This window comes from Monodon monoceros, unplaced genomic scaffold (assembly GCF_005190385.1).
Source record: "Monodon monoceros isolate NGI ecotype Baffin Bay Population unplaced genomic scaffold, NGI_Narwhal_1 Super_Scaffold_5, whole genome shotgun sequence".
Lineage (NCBI taxonomy): Eukaryota > Metazoa > Chordata > Mammalia > Artiodactyla > Monodontidae > Monodon > Monodon monoceros.
Window position 1 is genome coordinate 20213765 of NW_021703782.1, and position 19053 is coordinate 20232817.

A 19053-nucleotide genomic window follows, 5' to 3' on the forward strand; every position below is an offset into this window, starting at 1 on the left:
GCAAGGGAGGGTCTATAGGCCACACTGTCCATCTCCTCTGTAAAGAGCCTTTATTCTCCAAGGACAGTACAAAGTCCCTGACAGCCACTCTTCACAAAGCCACTCCTGAACTGTCCCAGCTGAGCTGTGTGGACAGGAGACAAGAGGGGGGAGCGGGCATTCTGAGTGACGTGCCCTGGCACCACGCCTTGCATGGGGAGAGCGGTGGAGCCAGAGACAGTGGACGCCCTGGACGTGGCTTTTGCTTCTGCTTCCTCTCAGCTCAGACATGCCAGGGACACCGCATTCCAGCTCTCATCTCCTACTTGCCTGACAGCCTTGGGCAAGCTCCTCTGTGCCTAAGTCCTTGTCTGAAAATCAAGGGATTTAGACCATTAGCAGTGAGGTCCCTTCTGGCTCAGGGGTTCTGCTACCGCAAATGGATTTCATACCATAGTTCAAGAGGAGAGAAAACATGCACAGTGTGGCTGGTGAGCATGCTCACTTCTGCACCTCTGCACTGGCTCTTTTCTTTTTTTTTTTTTTTGCTGTACGCGGGCCTCTCACTGTCGTGGCCTCTCCTGTTGCGGAGCACAGGCTCCGGACGCACAGGCTCAGCGGCCATGGCTCACAGGCCCAGCCGCTCCGTGGCATGTGGGATCTTCCCGGACCAGTGCATGAATCCGTGTCCCCTGCATTGGCAGGCGGACTCTCAACCACTGCGCCACCAGGGAAGCCCTGCACTGGCTCTTTTCTACACGCAGCCAGACGGGTCCCATTGAACTTCAGTTGGATCCGCCCAAACACCTTCCCGAAGCTGGACAGACTGGTTTTCCCAAAGCAAAGTCCTCCCAATGCCCGAGAGCCCTCAGTAAACTGGCCCCTATCCTCCATTTCTCCCCCTCTCACTCTGCACCAGCCACAGTGACCTCGCGGTGGCCTGGCCCTCCTAGCACACTCCTGGCCTCTGGGCACCCACACATGCTGTTCCCTCATCAGGATGGCTCCCAGCTGCTTTCAGGTCTCTGCTCAAATGTCTCCTTCACAGTCAGGCCCTTCCTTGCCATCCAGCATAAAACAGAACCCCCAACCACAGCATGCTCTAGTCCCTTCCTTAAATGCTCCGATGCACTGTGCAACTCTTGTTCAATCATTCAGTGTCTACTTCTGCCAGTGACATGTGGGCCCCACGAGGCAGACGCCTCCGTCTCCAATGCCCAGGATGGAGCTGGTTTCCAGTGCCTCACGCAACTGTGGACACCAATAAATGCTGGTCCACAGATGGACGAGTCAGTTTAAATGATGGGAAAGTAGGCAGGAGACACATTCTTTAGGGAAACCTGGATGAGGCCGGAGAAGACCCAGTTGGAAGGACCCCACAACTGTGGGGCTGTCCCAGGGTGGGTGCTCCCTGCAACACCCCCTTGTCTAAGTGGGGAGCAGGCGGTCTCCCTGAACGCAGCTGTTCCCTGGCGAGAGTCTGAGCGCAGGCTTCTGAACCGGTGAGAAGGCAGACGCCTTGCTGTTTGGATTACCCAACTTGGGGCTGACTTAACGTACCAAGATGCCGTGTATGCAGTCCCATGACAGGTGTGTTGGAAATTATTCCTAAGAAGTTGGTAAAAGTTCAAACCTCAGGGGAAAATGAGCTGATAGGTGCCACACTGAGGGCAAAAAATATCCCTCTGTCCCATGATTTCTGCCAGTGGCCATTACTGCATCCACTAAGCCATCATCTCAGTCATGCAGTGTGCCAGCCTGGGCTGCTCTGGACTTGTTTTTAGGATCTTTTTTTTTTTTTTTTTAAAGAGTATTGTGTTTAAGATCATTTCTTAAATAACAGGGATTATGGGAAAGTCTGAGGAAAATTCTTTACATAGATGGATACTCAGAGAAAACACTTCAATTCTAGGAAAAGTTTACAGTGCCAGCTGGGTGTGACTCCACATCCTTGGTCATGGGGCTACACTGCTGTGTAAGTGTCTGAGGCCAGATCGGGGCACCCAGTCAGCATGTCCGGGGCGGGGGTCACTGAGCAGTGACAAACACAGGTGAGCATGCCTTGGCTGGCAGCCCCCCGGCATCCCACCAGCCACAGCACCTCAGGGGAATGAGGTCGACACCTGTCCAACACAGCTCCTTGCCCTCTCTGGACCACCGACCCTGCCCCAAGGCAGCCTGCATCTCCAGCACCTCCAGGATTGAGGTGCACTGAGCACTGAGGATAAGAGTGAGCAGGCCTTGAGACACACACCTCATTTCTGAGATTATGAGGCCAGAGTCTGCACACCTGCTTGTGCTGTTAGTGTTCCTGCACTAACCTTTCATATGAGCGACTCCCAGCAAATTTTCTTTATTATCCACCCTATTGGTACTTCTCCCCAAAGAGAAGAAAAGTCTGAGATCTTGGGGCAAATGTGAGCAAACACACTGCAGTATCTTTAGCTTGGATGGATAGCCACAGATAGTGTTATGCATCCCATGTTTGTCATTAAAAGCAGAATACGTGGCTGAATAGATATTCTTCAATGATGTCCCTCAGTGCCCAAGAAAAGTGTTCACTTTGGGGCCATACTGGGCAAAACAAATGCTGAATTCCATGAGATGGCTTCAATTTGAGATGTCTGTGCAGCCAACCAACACACGTGTTTTGATGACAGCACACGATCCCTTCCCCAGGGTCACCAGGACTCCAGGAACGTGGAGGCTGAGCTACCCCTAACTGTCCAAGCAGGCCTGGAGCTACTGGGTGAAGGGAAAAGACACAATACTTACAAAAACTTTCCATTTGTCTTTGATCCTATCAGGACAATCTGCTCAGATTCATCCCGAGAGATTTTTCCGTGGAACCAGGGCATTTTTTCATGGGCTGTGGTGGCGATCAGCTTCTCCAGCTGAGGTTTCTGGCTGATAATGGCCTGCTCGAGAGCTTGACCCTGCCACGAGGAGAAGAGAGTGAAGCCATGCCAAGCAAAAGTGACGAGAAAGACGCAGAAAGCATTTCCAATCTATCCTAAGTCCTGACGTGGTAAAATGTAATCACATTTATTTATGTGTTTGTATGTTCATTCAATAAATAAAGCCAATAGATCTTATATATTATTTAAGTGCCTTCAAGTATATAACTAACAAAATAGATTTTAGGATACAGAGGTGGGCCCTTTAAAAGCCACATTGGGCTTCAGAAACCATCTGGTATAATCCATGAGGTCTAGAGAATGGTCTTCCTGCCCTCTTCCAGTCAGTCGCCTCCTAGAACTGACTGTTCTGTGTTAGACCCTGATCACATAATAACAATCAGGAAGATGTAAGACGTGCTTTATCCTGTCTGCCTCTACAAGGCTTCACTCTGAGCACTTACACATGTTGCTGCCTGTAACTGCAAGAGATGTGATCACAGAAAGAGGAGATAAAGCTTGAGAACATGGAAAACAAAAATGAGAAAAAGGCTGACAGCTGGGTGAATTCACTTCTTCAACTGTTCTTAGTGGGAGAGAAATAGATATCTTTCACAGTAGTAAATAAGCAACCTGAGCTGATTATTCCAAGTTATAAAAAGAATCAGAAGTGAAAATAAAAACATAACCAACCCACATGAGGAGATGGAAGGGGGGAGGGAAGGCAGAAGGGAAGATGAATTTGAAAATTTTGTCATGCTTCACAGATGGAATGAAAAACAAAAGCAGTAATAGTTACATACCAGAGAGGCATCCGATTCAAAGTGAGCAGAGGGCAAAAGCAAAAGGGTGTGGAATACTACTCGGCCATAATAAAGAACGGACCCCTGACACACAGCTGACTCACGAATGCATTATGCGGAGTGTAAGAAGCTGGTCTGAAAAGGCTACAAGCTGTGTGAGTCCATTTATATGCATTCTGGACAAGGCAAAACTATAGGGACAGAAATCAGATGAGGAGTTGCCAGGGGCTGGGGTTGGGGGTGAACATGAGGATGCTTGATGGGTGATGGAACTGTTCCATGTCTTGACTGGGGTGGGGGGCTACATGATGCCATGTGATTGTCAAAAAATCATAGAACCGGGGCTTCCCTGGTGGCGCAGTGGTTGAGAGTCCGCCTGCCGATGCAGGGGACATGGGTTCGTGCTCCGGTCCGGGAAGATCCCACATGCCGCGGAGCGGCTGGGCCCGTGAGCCATGGCCGCTGAGCCTGCGCGTCCGGAGCCTGTGCTCCGCAACGGGAGAGGCCACAACAGTGAGAGGCCCGCGTACCGCAAAAAAAAATAAATAAAAATAAAATCATAGAACCATATACCTAAAAAGGATGAATTTCACAGTGTGTAAATTACACCTCAATAAATCTGATTTATCTGATTTTATAAAAGAGTAAAAAGATGGTCTAAGACTTATGTAATGAATACTGATGAAAAATACTGAATACATAGTATCTGTTTGCAAGACTGAATTCAGTGCAGAACGTATTAAAGGAGTAAAGAAGTCGGTGTATAGAATCCTCAGAAAGCCTGTAGTGTCATACATCCACATGGATATATAGAAAACATGCATCCAGGAAACACAAGGAAATGGTCTGAGCAGGAGACCATCAGCCAGCCTGGTGGCTCCTGATATCAAGTGCTGTTGAGAGTGTGGCAGGAATGTAAGTTGTCACAGCCTCTGGGACCTTTCTGGATGACAACCTGTCAATATGTCCGAATCCTTCACTGTGGCAAATCCAACCTGTTCAGGGTTATCCTGTTGATGCTGCATAAAGCGTTAGGAGAATGTTACTAGCAGGATTATTCATAAACAATGAAGGTGTCCATCAATAGGTACTAGTAAAATAAATTATGGTGCACAGGAGGGACCATCAGGCAGCCAGTAACAGGCTGATGCAGCTGTGTGTCTCTCGACATGGAAAGTTCTGCAAGAGATATTATGAAGGTGTGAAATCAAGTGCCAATCAGTGTGTTCAGTATGACCCTCTTGGGTAAATAAAAACCAGTATATGCCTGTGATGCCTCTCTGAAAGGGCCCAGCACGAATTGGGTAACAGTGGTTTCCTGTGGTGGAGAAACCCACATGGCTGGCACTGTAGGGGCCCACCCTCTCAAGTGTGACCGCAAAAGAGGAAAGGCTGTCTTCTTGGAGTGAGGCATTTGGGGGCCCACGCTGATGACTAAGGAATAGGTTGCTTATCTGAGGCACCACTGCATGGCTCTCATGCAACTGGGTGCCTGTGTGGAATTCCAGGGCCCGCGAGCACACGAGACCGTGCACCGACGCCACCAGGGGACCGGCTGCCGCCCACCTGTAGGTTCCATGTCTGTTTCACATACTCCCGGATGAGGTTCTCCTTCAGGTCCTCAAAGGGGCCGGTTTTGGGCTGCACCCCGGGCGGCCGGTTGAAGGGCTTCTTGAGGAGGCAGATGAGGCCATCCAGCTCCTGGGAGTGGTAGTGGCAAAGCTCGGCGGGGCTGCTGTGGGCCCTGCCGCCCGAGATGGCATAGGTTCCGTTTAGCTCCCGCTCAATGGTGTAGTGATGTGCCTTCCGGTCGTGCGCCACCGACAGGGCGAAGCCGCCCAGGTAGTTGCGGCTCTGGCGCAGCAGGTAGAGCCCGTCGCTCATGCCCCCCTGGGCCAGGTAGTCTTCTGCCTCCTCCCGGGTGATGTTGCCGAAGAAGAAGGGCAGGTGGTTAGCGCTGTCGCCCATCCCTGCGCCTTCCCCTCAAGTGTCCACCTGGCAAAACAAAGACGGGGCAGTGGTCAGGACCTGAGCGGCACGACACTGTTAGAGCACCGACCCTCCAGATAAGGAGACAAGTCCTCCCGCCAGGTGGAAGCTCTTCCCTCTGAGACTCGGGTCTAGAGCCTGAACTAACTGTGCCCTCGTCCTTTCTGCCCACATAACCATTACATTTCCAAACACACCCTCTCAGTATTGAACCAAGAAACAGAGCATTGGACCAATGCAGTCAAATTAATCTTTTGTGTGCATGTGTGGGTCGGGGTGGGGGGACAGAGAATTCTAAGAGACAAACTAAAAAGAGAAGTCCCCTTCCAAAACAGGGCTTAGGAGCTCTCTGACAGTCAGTAGGGCACAGGGGCAGAACCCAGACGAGCCCCTTGTTCTCTGGAGATGCAGTTGTCAAGAACACTCATGCTGGTCAGAGTTATGTGCAGTGAAGATGTCACTGGACTCCTTCTACGTGAACATTGAGGGTCTACTGTGTCACACGCTATAGCTGGACACCAGAGAGCTGAGCACTGGCCACATTTATATATGTCAAACCTCTGGCCAGGAGGTTGGACGGGCAAGTGGCTGCCCTGAGGCATGAAAGTGCCATCCTCCCAGAGCCCCAGGCCTCAGAGACACACTGTCCCCTTCCCACCCTCCTCCGGACCACTTCCTGGCACCCGCCTTGTACCATCCGCCAGAACAGTATCAAATAAATAGTGCAGGTTCCACATTTGATGAGGACACCTGTCACCAAAAACAGATACTTCTCGCACTAAACAGAAACACACTTCAGAGGGGAAGTGTGAAGGCAGTGAATGCAATTTGACAGGAAGACTGTTTGATCATTTGTGGTTGTAGATGAGAAGGATCTATAATGCCAGTCCAAAAAAGTGTATATTTTAACCAAAAGGGGATTTTCATCAATGGAAAAGTATCTAGATGACTGCATCTGTGCATCTAGGGAGCAAATCACATACCCCTTCATGTTACACACACAGACATACACACAGACACCCAAAGAAACACACACAGACCCACACACCACACACATACAGAGACACAGATACACACACACATGATTATGTGAAACAGCCTCTTCTCAACAGGACTTACCTTACAAAAGACAGTAGAACATAGTGCCTGCCTGGTAGAGGTAACAGAATTTTCTCCAGGCAATACTGCCAAATCAGTATTCCTGAGTGAGCCCCCCAAAAGACATGGGTTTTATTATAATTAGATTGTACAAATAATTTTCTCATTTTCTTCTCTTAATATTTGACTATCAATCACTAATTTTTCTTTGTCAAAGTTTCTAAACATTCATCTTCCAGCAAGGTTTTGTTTTCTCTTATAAGTACCATCCATATTTGCTCTTAAAGCAAAGACATCTGCTATTAACCAAAAGACATCCCTGGAAAGACAGTGAGTAGATGTGTCTTTGGGGAGCAGTAGTTCCCTTCTGCTTCTTTCTTCTTCTCAGGCTAATCCCTCTATGCCATTTGTGTTACAGTTTCAGCCCCTGCCCCCCCCCATCCCCCAAAGAGTGAGGGCTCTGGACTCCTTTCTCATGCTCTGCTCTGTTCCTGCAGTGGGTCGTCCAGGGCCTCACCTATCTGTCACGCACAGTGAGCCCACCTGCACTTCCAACTCCTGTCCCCTGCAGCTCAGCACTTTTCCAACCTCCACGTGCCTACACATCACCTGAACTCTGTTAAGCGCAGGGGCCAGCTGAGCTGCAGTGCCAACAATCTGGGTGACGCTGATGCTGGGCCCCTGACCGTATCTGAGGCTGAGATCTCCATGTACTACCCACCTGCCTTCCTCAGCCCAGGCCCCCCAGCCAGGAACACAGAGTCCTTCAAGAGTCCTTGCTTTCTCTCAGGCTGGTTTCCCAAATGGCTGTGGTGTGTGTTCCGTTCCCTCTGTATCTCTTACCACTGCCCTTTCTAATGCACCCTCCCAGCTGCACTGCTGTAAGCACTGATGTCCTGCTGCCCTGCCATCCCCTCCCCTCCTATTCTGCTTCATCTGCCCCGTAGGCCCACAGTTCCCTGCAGCTTGCCCCATCCCTCTCTGCCTATCAGCCTCATTCCTAGCAGGCTCGGTCCACAGGTCACGGCTGTCCCCTCCTAGCTCCTTGCTCACACACTCCCTCTGCTTGAGGGACACACCATCTTGCACACCTGCCCCAGATGCGCCCTCGATCTCAGCTGTCCCTAGTACTTGGGACTTCTCACAGAGCTGCCACCCACCATTGGCCTCAACAGTAAGTCTTCAAAAACAATATTGTAAGTGTTTACAAATATTTTTTAATTTACATAAACCTTAACAACTATCATTTTTAAAATTCATCAGTTTGCCACTAAGATTTACATCGGTGCTGGCCCTCTGCTGTGAATCCCACATTGAAGAGAACCAACATGACAAGATAGAAGACAGGCGGAAAGGCAGCCTGCCAGGCCCATCTTCCAGGCCCATGCGGGATACCCCTGAATGGCTCTGATGGTGCATGTCAGACTCACCCCTAAGCGGGTGGTACCTCTCTGGCTTCCCTGGGAGGGGAAAAGCCTGGCTGCCCTCAGTGTCAGCAGTGCCTGGCCAAGCAGCCCTCTTATAATGGTGTGATTTCCTGGGCTGGAGGGCCTGAGCAAATGCACTGGGCCGTTGCCGTTGGTGGTGGTTTTGACAGTAGAGATGGTTTACTGCAAGGACAGCTTAGGGCACATTCTTGGGCTATTAAATTTGGGAGATGAACAACATCTGCGATGCCTTCTCAGGACCGGCTCCCACCACTGCCCACCCGGGGCCTTCTCCACAACACAGGCCACGGTGATGGGAGACGGTCACCTTCATTGCAGCTGCTGTCCACAGAAGCTGCGTGACCGCACTGCTGCTCTCAGCCCTGTTCCTCAGACAGTAGCTCTCGCTCACTATGGTAAATAAGTACAGACAGCAGCTTCCCCGCTGTGCTGTGTACTCCCCTCCACAAGCCCGTTGACTTGGGCCCCTCTCCGTCCACACTTGCTCACAGGCACTGCTTAAATCTTCCTTTCCTTTGGACCCCAGGGAAAGTCTGTAGCTCAAACTCTGTTTAACACACACAGGGATAATACTCTCCTCAACAGTGCCTAGAACTTGCTACCTATTTTTTTTGTCTATTTCAACATTCCCAGTTATTTTTCGCCATGTGTGAAATCACTTTATTGTGATAAATCAGCTTTATTCCAAAGCTCAAAACAGAAACAAAAGAGGCCGTTGATCCCCATGGACCAGGCCCCCCATCTCCTCCCCAAACACCCCCAGCACCTCGGCTGGTGCACAGGTAGCTCTTGAGTAAGGTGAGGCTTCATGCTATTGCCAGGTGAGTGCCTCAAAACACTACAGCATTGGGGAGGGTTGGATTGGGAGTTTGGGACTAGCAGATGTAAGCTATTACATATAGAATGGATTAACAACAAGGGTCTATTGTGTAGCATAGGGGACTATATTTGTTGTCCTGTAATAAACCATAATGGAAAAGAATATGAGAAAGAATATATATGTATAACTGAATCACTTTGCTGTATACCTGAAACTAATACAACACTGTAAATCGACTATACTTCAATTAAAAAAAATAATAACACTACAGTATCATTTGCCTTTTGGGGCCTTTTTATGACACAGGTTCAAGGTGGATTTCACACTAGAAAAATGTTTTATAACATAAAATAATGTTTTGTGATGCCTGGGCAGCCTATCCCCCTTCCTGGCTTAGTTTTTCTCCAGAGCACACCTCCGTGGGTAACAACCCTTTAACACAGTGTAACTTGCTGTTGAATTGGATTCTTGTCTCGGTCCCTGCACCAGAGCGCCAGCTCTGAGAGGTGAGAAGAGGATGCCTTTGTTCACTGCCCTGTCTCGGCACACAGCAGGTGGTCAAAAATATTTGTTGATTAATAGGTATTGTAATAGGGAAGAACAAATCTGACTCCATATTGGATGTGTTTCTCTTACTTTAACCTTTGTAGTCTATTGCTTTTGCTACAAGTTAATCACTAAAGAGATGTTGCCCGTAGCTTAGAAAACACATAATGGCCCATCTCTGGAAACCCTGCCTCCCATGCCTGAGTGTTAAGCTAAAATACCTTCGTTTAGCTCACAGGAAATATCCTGACAAGGCCCACCTGTGAATGGCCGCAGGAAAAGAAGAAATTAACACATTGCCTGCAGAGTCTGGCCAGAACCAGGAAATATTTGCAACAACTTAGTGTCACCTTTTTTACTTTACCTCCTCACCTCCCCCTCTTTGCTCTAGAAAAGAAACTAGCATCCAAACCCCAGTTAGATGGTTCTTTGGGACAGTAGTCCATCATCTTCTCGGTCTGAATAAAGTTGCTATTCCTCGCCCCAATACCTCATCTCTCTATGTATTGGCCTGTTGTACGTCGATCTTGGACTTGATAACAGTATGATTAAGTGAAAGCAGCTTTCAAAATAATGTGTCCAGAGCAATTTAGTTTTGTTTTTAAAAGGTTATATGTACCCAAGTATGTAATAACATACACCTAGAGAGTGAGAAAAGAGACATAAAGTCTGAGAGGACAGTGGGTATGGAGGAAGAACCCTGGCTGGTTTTACTGGCCTCTTTTGTATTTTCTGTCAAAGCCTCTGCACTGCCCCACCCTCTTCTGCCTACTGTCCTCTGCCTGGCCTTTACTCCACACTCCATGAATCTGCTCTTGCCAATGCCACCAACCTCTAAATGGCCAAACTCAAGGTCACTCCTCTGGCCCTATCTTGCTTGACCTCCCAGCAGTGCTGGATGCCACCCAGCACTCCCACTTCAGTGGGTCAGTCCCTCTTCTTGGCCGACCCCTCCCCAGTCCACGGCTCCTTCCTTCACTTAATCTGCAACCCAGTGTTGGGTCTTCAGCTGCATCTTCTCCCAGCACATGGCCCCACTGCCAATGACGTGCCCGTGGATCCCACATCCATCTCTCCAGGCTGAGCTCCTGACCTAAACGCTGCTTACCTGACGTTTCCACCTGAACATTTAAAGGGCAACTCAACCTTCAGGTGCCTAAAATGGGACTTTCAATTGCTCACGCTTGGTCCTCCCTGAGCCCCTTCTAATTGAGGAAATGACACCAACTCTAACCAGTTGCTCAGGACGAGACCCTAGAGGCTTTCAGGATCCCTCCTTTTCACTCATCATGCATGTCTAATCCACTAGCTTAGAAAAGAACATGTTTTCTTTCAGATGTGTCCAGGCCACCCTGGAACATGTCCCTTTGAGAAGCAGTGAGCTCCATTCAGAGACCAATGGGCTCCATCACGGGCTGGGGAATCTCAAAGGAGGTTGGACCAGCTGGTTTCCAGGGATCTCTTATCAGTTTTCCTCTAAAACATGTCCCAAAGCCATATCTTCTCTCTTTTTCCCCTGACATTCCCTGGGTAGAAGGTCCATCATCTCTCACTCACGTGGATGGAAGTCTTACCCGTTAGTTCTCCCTTCCACCCAGCCCTCCTCATGGACCATTCCCCACACAGCAGGCAGAGTGATGCTAGCAAGCCATCTCCCTCTCCCAGACACATCCCAAACCCTCTTCCTCCGGCCTTCAAGCCTTACTTGGTTTGGCCCGAGCCCCCTCCTCACCTTGACCACTTTCCCATCTCACCCGTGCTTACCACGTCCAGCCACACCACCCTCCTTCCTGTCCCAGACGCTGTACTTTCCCCCATGGTTGGTTTCCTCCTTCTCAGGCCTGTGGTCTCAACTCATGTCACCTCCTCAGAGGGGTGCATGCTGATGGCCGAGTCTAAGGTGGCTTCATGACCTGGTTCATCTTTATCTCCTGAAAAGGTTTATTTCCTGCATCACATTCACCACAAGCCTGCCCTCGTACAAGGTAAGGTCCAAGGTCTGGAAGTATCGACCTGCATCCCCAACACTTAGGGGCTTCCCAGGGGCTCACAAAATACCTATTAAATGGAAACCTGCTGATCTCTCCTTTTTAGAGTGTCTACAGTGAATAATGCCATTGCTTTACTAATATAAACTCTCACTGTGCAGCTGCTGCTTCGCCCAGGTGGAGAGCATGGTTGCAGAGTCAGAGAACCTCGGAGAACATGCGTCCAACCTCCTTCGAGACCCACACAATTCCAATTTGCCCAAGACCCTCTTAAAGGTATAGTTGGCTTCAATGCCACCACCGCCGAGATCTAAACACACAAGTGCACAGGCCCCTCTTGGGCTGCTGTCGGTAGCCCACAAATGCAGTCATGGGTGGCCTCAGCTCCCAGTATCCACACTGGGTTTCTGGCAAATGAAAAGCTGCCCTTTTCACATGTAGTCAAAGCACGTCCCCCACCCTTGATTTACACACTAAGACCGCTGCATTTGCCCCCTCTCACACTCATTTTGTTGGTCTCACCCATTTCCATCTGTCACCTTTCATTAAATCAGCACCGCGCTTCTCAACCTCGGCACTCTTGACATCTGGGTTGGATCATTCTCTGTTCTGGGGGCTGTCTTGTCCACTATAGGCTGGGGTAGCAGCAATCCTGGCCTCCGGCCACTAATGCCAGCAGCTTCCTCCCATTCCCCAATCATGGCAACCATTTCCAGACATTGCCAAATGTTTCCTGGGGGCAGTGTCCCCAAATGTCCCTTGACTGGAAGCCACTGTGTTAGTGGTTTGGCCTGTCCACAAATCTGATGTGTTCCTTCCACTGCTCGAGCACCTGCACCAATAAACTAGATAAATGAATATCCCTCTATCTAATTTATTACCATGATCACTCTGAGCACAGGACAGGGAGGGGTGGAAAGGATCAGAGCCCCGTGGAAGTAAATGCGCGCTGATCCTGGAGGAGAGCTAGGGGTGCAGAGCAGAGTCTGGGAGCCGGACAGGCTGGTGTCCCATCCCAGCTTGTGTGACCCGGGCACATTAGCATCACAGTTTTGCACCTGTGAGAGCGATGACAGTGGCACCAAAGTCGCCGTAACTCACCGCAGTCATGATGGAGAGTGTGGAGGGGTGCCCGTGACAACTGGTACCTCACAAGTGGGAGTTCTGAATAAAAGAGAGAAGGAGTGGTTCATGGTGGAATGGTGAAGGGGAGGTATGGGCAGCCCACACTTGAAAGGAGAGTGTGTGTGTGTGTGTGTGTGTGTGTGTGCACGCAACCCCAGTAGACACCTTCACAAAGGCAAGATGGAGGCTTGAATGGAACCACAGACAATGTTTTCTTACTTTAAAATCCTGCCTAGTCAGGTAAGGCTTCATCCTCCATTCAATGCACTCTGAGGAGTTACATCTAGAATAGAGCCTATATCATCCCTGGGCTTTGATTCTGGCTGCCCACCGCACCCCCCCCCCCAGGAGCCCCACCAGCAGCCCTCCCAGAGCCTGCAGAAACGAATTCCTGTGACCTACGATGAGCCCCTTGAATCCAACTAGCACTCTCATGTCTTCCTCGTTTGATCTAAGCAGTACCGTATCCTTTTGCACTTCCTGACATGTTACAATCTCCCCTGCCAACTAGACTCTCACAGTGCATTTCCCCAGTCCCAGAGCCAAGGCTGCCTGCATGACCTTTGCCCTTTAAAATGCATTTAGCTTGGAAAATATCACTAAGTTCTAGCTTATCAGACAGCAGTTTCATAGATTAAGAGGAAAAGCCCAGGCTTGCCATCATAAACAAAATGTTTCAGATAAGATTTGAGCTAATTTTTTTTAAAAAGTCACATTTCTGGGGGCAGCCTGAGTGGAAGATTAGGTACAGCTGCTCACATCTAGGCTAGTAGCTGAAAAAGCTGTCTGGAACCCACAAGGAAATTTCGTCCCCAGCAGAGGACAACCAGAGTGAAGTCAACGTGATGAAGCGGGGCTGGGCTCTGCACGCCCACCCACCTCAGCTTTATAACCTATTTTTTCCTTGTCTGCATCCTGAAAGCCGTTAGAACAGATACTCCGTAAGGATCAGTATGTTTACTGTATTGTTCCCTACTGCCTAGAACAGAGGCTACCCTAAGAATGGGCCTCCACCCTGCAAAGCTCAGTAGAGAATTATAGAATGTATACATGGCAGGCAGCCTCCTAGATGACACCATCAATCCTCATCTCTTGGTTCCAGGCCTTCGTGTGGTCCCTCCCACACTGACTGAGGGCTGCCTGCACAGTGAGAGTGTGGGATGCCTGAGCTTAGTCTGTAAAGGCCTTTACAGTTTACCCCTGGTCTCTGGGTCTCTCACCCTCAGAGAGGCCAGATGCCAAGTCGTGAGGATGCTCAAGCAGCTCTTTGGGGAACTGAGGCCTGCAGATAACAGCCAGCATGGACTTGCCACCCATAGGAGGGAGTCACCTCAGAAGAGGGTCCTCTAGGCCCAATGAGCCTTCAGGCTATGCAGCACATGTGACTGCAGCCTCATAGGAGACCCTGATCCAGGCCAACCCATCTCAAATTCCTGACCCACAGACACTGTGAGGGATGCTAAATGATTATTGCTGCTTCAAGCCACTAAGTTTAGGGTAATCTGTTATGTAGCAATGGATAACTAATGCAGCATGTGGAATAGGGTCACATGAGAGAAAGGGGCTTCATAAATATTTGAATGATTTGTTGACAAACAAGGCCCCCAAATCTGGGGAGTGAGTGAGGGAAGTAATTAGAGGCTGGGTTCTGGCAGAGTTCGAATAAAACTTTCTGGTACTAGGGAGGGAAGAAGAGGAGGAGATAAACCCCTAAGGTCAGGAGGGAGGGAAATGAAGTACCTGTGCCCGGCGAGTGTCCCTAGGAGCTGCCATCTCAGTCTGCCTTCCTTCATTCCCTACTTCTATCCGCTGAAGACTGTCAGAGGCACTGACTCCAAGCCCTGCAAGGCTTGGGAACCAGGATCAGATCCCAGAGTTCAGATTAATTTACTATCTCTGACAACTGTAACTCACACACCTACACAGCATCCTTTCCTTCCCTTCTTCCTCCTCTCTCCACTATGTCAATATTGCTACCCTTGCCTCTGTTCTCTTTCCATCTAATGCATAAAACAAAGCACAGTCAGCTCTCATTTTTGGTGGCGGTAGTTAGGCTCTACAAAGGCACTGTGAACAATGAATTTTCAAATGCTGAAACACTGCTCCTGGAGAAAGACTGGGTTAGGTTCTTGCGAGCCTCTGGTCCACGACATTTTTGTCAACAGATCAATATATAATCTTGTTTCATGTGTATTCCTGTTTAAAGAAACTTATTTCATATATACTGTTGACTTATTAACATTGCATTCACGGCCAACAGCACCATAACTCACACCTGAAGGAAGCTTATCTAACATGTGGTTTCTCTGTAAGGCATATCACAACCTTCTTGCCCTTAGGAACACCAGACAGCACTTCAGCGCTATACTTGGGGCTCTTCTAAATAAGAAAAGCACAGAAATATACAACACACTTGGCACTAAACAGACCACGGAAAGGACCCTTGTTTGCATATGAGCTGAGACAAGAGGGCAGAGTGCCTCCTCATTCAACCTCAGCGGGCAACGTATGTCTTGGGCGACTCAAGTTTTTCACTGCCCTGCGCGTGTCCACAAATAACCACACAAGTGTGGTGAGTATTGATGTGGGTGTTACAAATCTATTTTAGCGAGACGGTGGATTCATAAATATGGAATCCGTGAATAATGAGGATCGACTATAAGTGACTTTCCTCCACTCTCCCCCACCTGCCCCGAAAAGCCCCCACCTCGTGGGTAGATACACGATGATGCCTTAATATAAGACCATGCTCTTAAATGTATTATTCTTATTATCCAAATCTGTGTTCAGTTCAGTGCTTTTTTTTTTTTTTTTTTTTTTTGCGGTACGCGGGCCTCTCACTGTTGTGGCCTCTCCCGTTGCGCAGCACAGGCCCCAGACGCGCAGGCTCAGCGGCCATGGCTCACAGGCCCAGCCGCTCTGCGGGACGTGGGATCTTCCCGTACTGGGGCAAGAACCCGTGTCCCTTGCATCGGCAGGCGGACTCTCAACCACTGCGCCACCAGGGAAGCCTCCATTTCAGTGCTTTTAAACTTGGTGTGGAACCAGAAGAGGTAACCTATGTCTCTGTACTTTATTTTTTTTTTAATTTTTCTTAATGTTTTTTAATTTTTATTTTTAAAATTTTTTAAGAGTGTAGAATATTTTTATTGAATAATAATGTATACCTTAATCATAGATTCCATAAAAATCCCAACACTTGAATGCTAAAATATCAGCTACAAAACGATCATTTGCTTACTTATATACATTTTGTTCTTTTCTTCCTCCAAATTTTTTAATAAATTTTTATTTTATATTGGAGTATAGTTGATTAACAATGTTGCGTTAGTTTCAGGTGTGTGGCAAAGTGATTCAGTTATACTTATACATGTGTCTATTCTTTTTCAAGTTCTTTTTTAAAACCCTATCTGCCCTGGTTATCACTGGCCCAGACCTGCGCTTCAAGGCTTCTGCTTTTCTTAAGACCCATCAAACCATGGCTCCTGCAGGTGCTGTCCTCTCGACTACAGGGTTCAGCCCTTTCTACTTCCTGTGGAGAACATTTCAACAGCGCTTAGCACATTAAAGGTGGCTGATTTCTCATCACTGGGCCACAGTTTCCCCACATAATGTGGACTGAGGTGACAGTGGCAAGAAGTAAATGGTACCCTGGGGAGACAACATCTGGGGACAATTTCTGCCATTGCCCTACCATATAGGGGAACAAAATCAGGAAGATGCAAAAAGATAGCTTGGCTTATCATGCTCAAAGCCACACAGCCACCTCAATGCAAAGCAGCCCTGATAAAATTTGCCTGGGAATTTCCTTTGCAGGTCGAAGCTGAGAAAATGAAGTACCAGGACTTTGGTAAAAGGAAAAATTTCATCTGTGGGTTTGACTGATTTTCATAAGAAAGAGGAAAGAGCCCGGCCCAGAGGGAGAAGGGTTCTTCCTGGGTCAGTCAGGGACTGGCTGATTAGTTACAAGAAATGACCAGGCAAAGGGAGATGCAGGTGATGCAGATCCACCCCAAACAGCACCTGCAGACAACTGCCCTCCATCAGTCTGCAAAGGGCCCTGGGCACTGCCTTCTGCAGCAGGGTTTTGCCGCAAAAAAAGAAAACTCATCAACACATCTGCAGCCGCAACACGGAGAAACAGAACCCAAGGACCCAGCCTGAGTTGGCCCCATGTCCACCCGGCCTCCTGAGTGACACCAGCTGGCCTCGTGCAGGGCTGTCCCCAGGCCCCCTGAGGCCTGCTGGGCCGGTCATGCTGCTGTAGACCTGGTCTTCCGAGACAGAAACATACTTCGCGACTTCCGCGGAGTGGCCCCTGTTTTGCATTTGTGGTACGGCACAGTTTCTCAGGTACAGACACACACATTTCAGAAACAGAAAGTAAGTCTAAGGCTGGCAAGAACATGATGTTTCACTAATATTTAGAAAACAGGGGCTGTTCCAATACTTGAAAACATTATCCAAACCTTCAAAACTGAGTTTTTTTGCTTTGCCTTCAAAAACCCTGAAGGTCCTGAAAACACATCAAGGAAAGACTGATGTATCTCAACCAACAACATCTGGATTTTCAGACTCCACAAGAGATGTTCAAGAACCTCTTTACTATGTCCACCTAATATTGCTCCCTCGACCTAATAAGCACAACTCACTGATACTACGCCTACATAAACGTTAACTCTTAACATAAACATTCACTCTCAACATATTTGGTTACAGATAAGCCACCAGCCCACCATAGTGAATTTAACTTTAAAATATGAATCATTTATTCATTCAGGATGTTTGTTGGGCATCTACTAAATGCAAATCATTTTGTTGGGTGCCCTGTGGAATAGAAAGGGGACCTCCTGCCTCCAGACAGTGAGTAGGCATAAGAGGCTCATGGGTGGTGGGATCTGTTCCAGAGGCCCTGCTTCCATGCCCAGGACTGTGAAGATCCAGGGTCTCTACTGTCTATACCTCTTCTCACCGCCCAGTGCGACTGGCCAGGACCACTGCAGACGCAGCTTCTAGGCGGGAACTCACCATGCCCATGCCGTGCACTTTAGGCTCAGCCCTGGAAATGCGGGTCCCGACACAGCTCAGGCCCGCAGGTAGAGAAGGCAAGTCTGGATTTTAAACGACTTCCTGGTGATTTTCAAGCACTCTCCTGTTTGAGAACCTCTGCCGTAATCCAATGTATCACTCCCCAAGTGGAACTGGCAGAGAGAAAAGAGAGTTGAGTATGTCTCCCTCCAGGATGTAGGGAGGAAGGGAATCAGGAGATGGGCCGAAACTGGGCTGCCGGCTGCCACGGCAGCGAAGCGAACCAGGGAAGAAAATTAAAGTCCCCCATAGTGTGCCTGCTGAGCCCAGGGCAGGAAAACTCGGCTTCAACTCCATCAGGGAGGGAAAGTTACCCCTGCACTACTCTACCAGGGCACCAAGTCACAGGCATGCTCGTCATGAGGCCGGATTTATGCACAAGGATGCGGTGATTAAAAATGAGCTATCCAAAAAATGGGCAGAAGACCTAAATAGACATTTCTCCAAAGAAGATACACAGATTGCCAACAAACACATGAAAGAATTATCAACATCATTAATCATTAGAGAAATGCAAATCAAAACTACAATGAGATATCATCTCACACCAGTCAGAATGGCCATCATCAAAGAATCTAGAAACAATAAATTCTGGAGAGGGTGTGGAGAAAAGGGAACACTCTTGCACTGCTGGTGGGAATGTGAATTGGTACAGCCACTATGGAGAACAGTATGGAGGTTCCTTAAAAAACTACAAATAGAACTGCCATACAACCCAGCAATCCCACTACTGGGCATATGCCCTGAGAAAAACCATAATTCAAAAAGAGTCATGTACCACAATGCTCATTGCAGCTCTATTTACAATAGCCAGGACCTGGAAGCAACCTAAGTGTCCATCACCAGATGAATGGATAAAGAAGATGTGGCACATATATACAATGGAATATTACTCAGCCATAAAAAGAAATGAAATTGAGTTATTTGTAGTGAGGTGGATGGACCTAGAGTCAGTCCGTCATACAGAGTGAAGTAAGTCAGAAAGAGAAAGGCAAAGACCGTATGCTAACACATATATATGGAATCTAAGAGAGAAAAAAAAATGTCATGAAGAACCTAGGGGTAAGATGGGAATAAAGACACAGACCTACTAGAGAATGGACTTGAGGACACAGGGAGGGGGAAGGGTAAGCTGGGACAAAGCGAGAGAGTGGCATGGACATATATACACTACCAAACGTAAAATAGATAGCTAGTGGGAAGTAGCCGCATAGCACAGGGAGATCAGCTCGGTGCTTTGTGACCACCTAGAGGGGTGGGATAGGGAGGGAA

The 19053-nt window shown here is 48.5% G+C and overlaps 1 protein-coding gene across 4 annotated transcripts in view; it reads right to left on the bottom strand.

The window, feature by feature from the left end:
- Nucleotides 1–19053, bottom strand: part of SYK (spleen associated tyrosine kinase) — a 94946-nt gene that overhangs the window by 47639 nt on the left and 28254 nt on the right. For all 4 annotated transcript variants that reach the window (XM_029203743.1, XM_029203741.1, XM_029203739.1 and 1 more), the window contains exons 2-3: nt 5246–5674; nt 2755–2915 (exon numbers count right to left, since the gene is read on the bottom strand). In XM_029203743.1, coding sequence (XP_029059576.1) covers nt 2755–2915; nt 5246–5647 — 563 coding nt within the window. In that variant the 5' untranslated portion in view covers nt 5648–5674. The remainder of the gene's footprint in view (nt 1–2754; nt 2916–5245; nt 5675–19053) is intronic.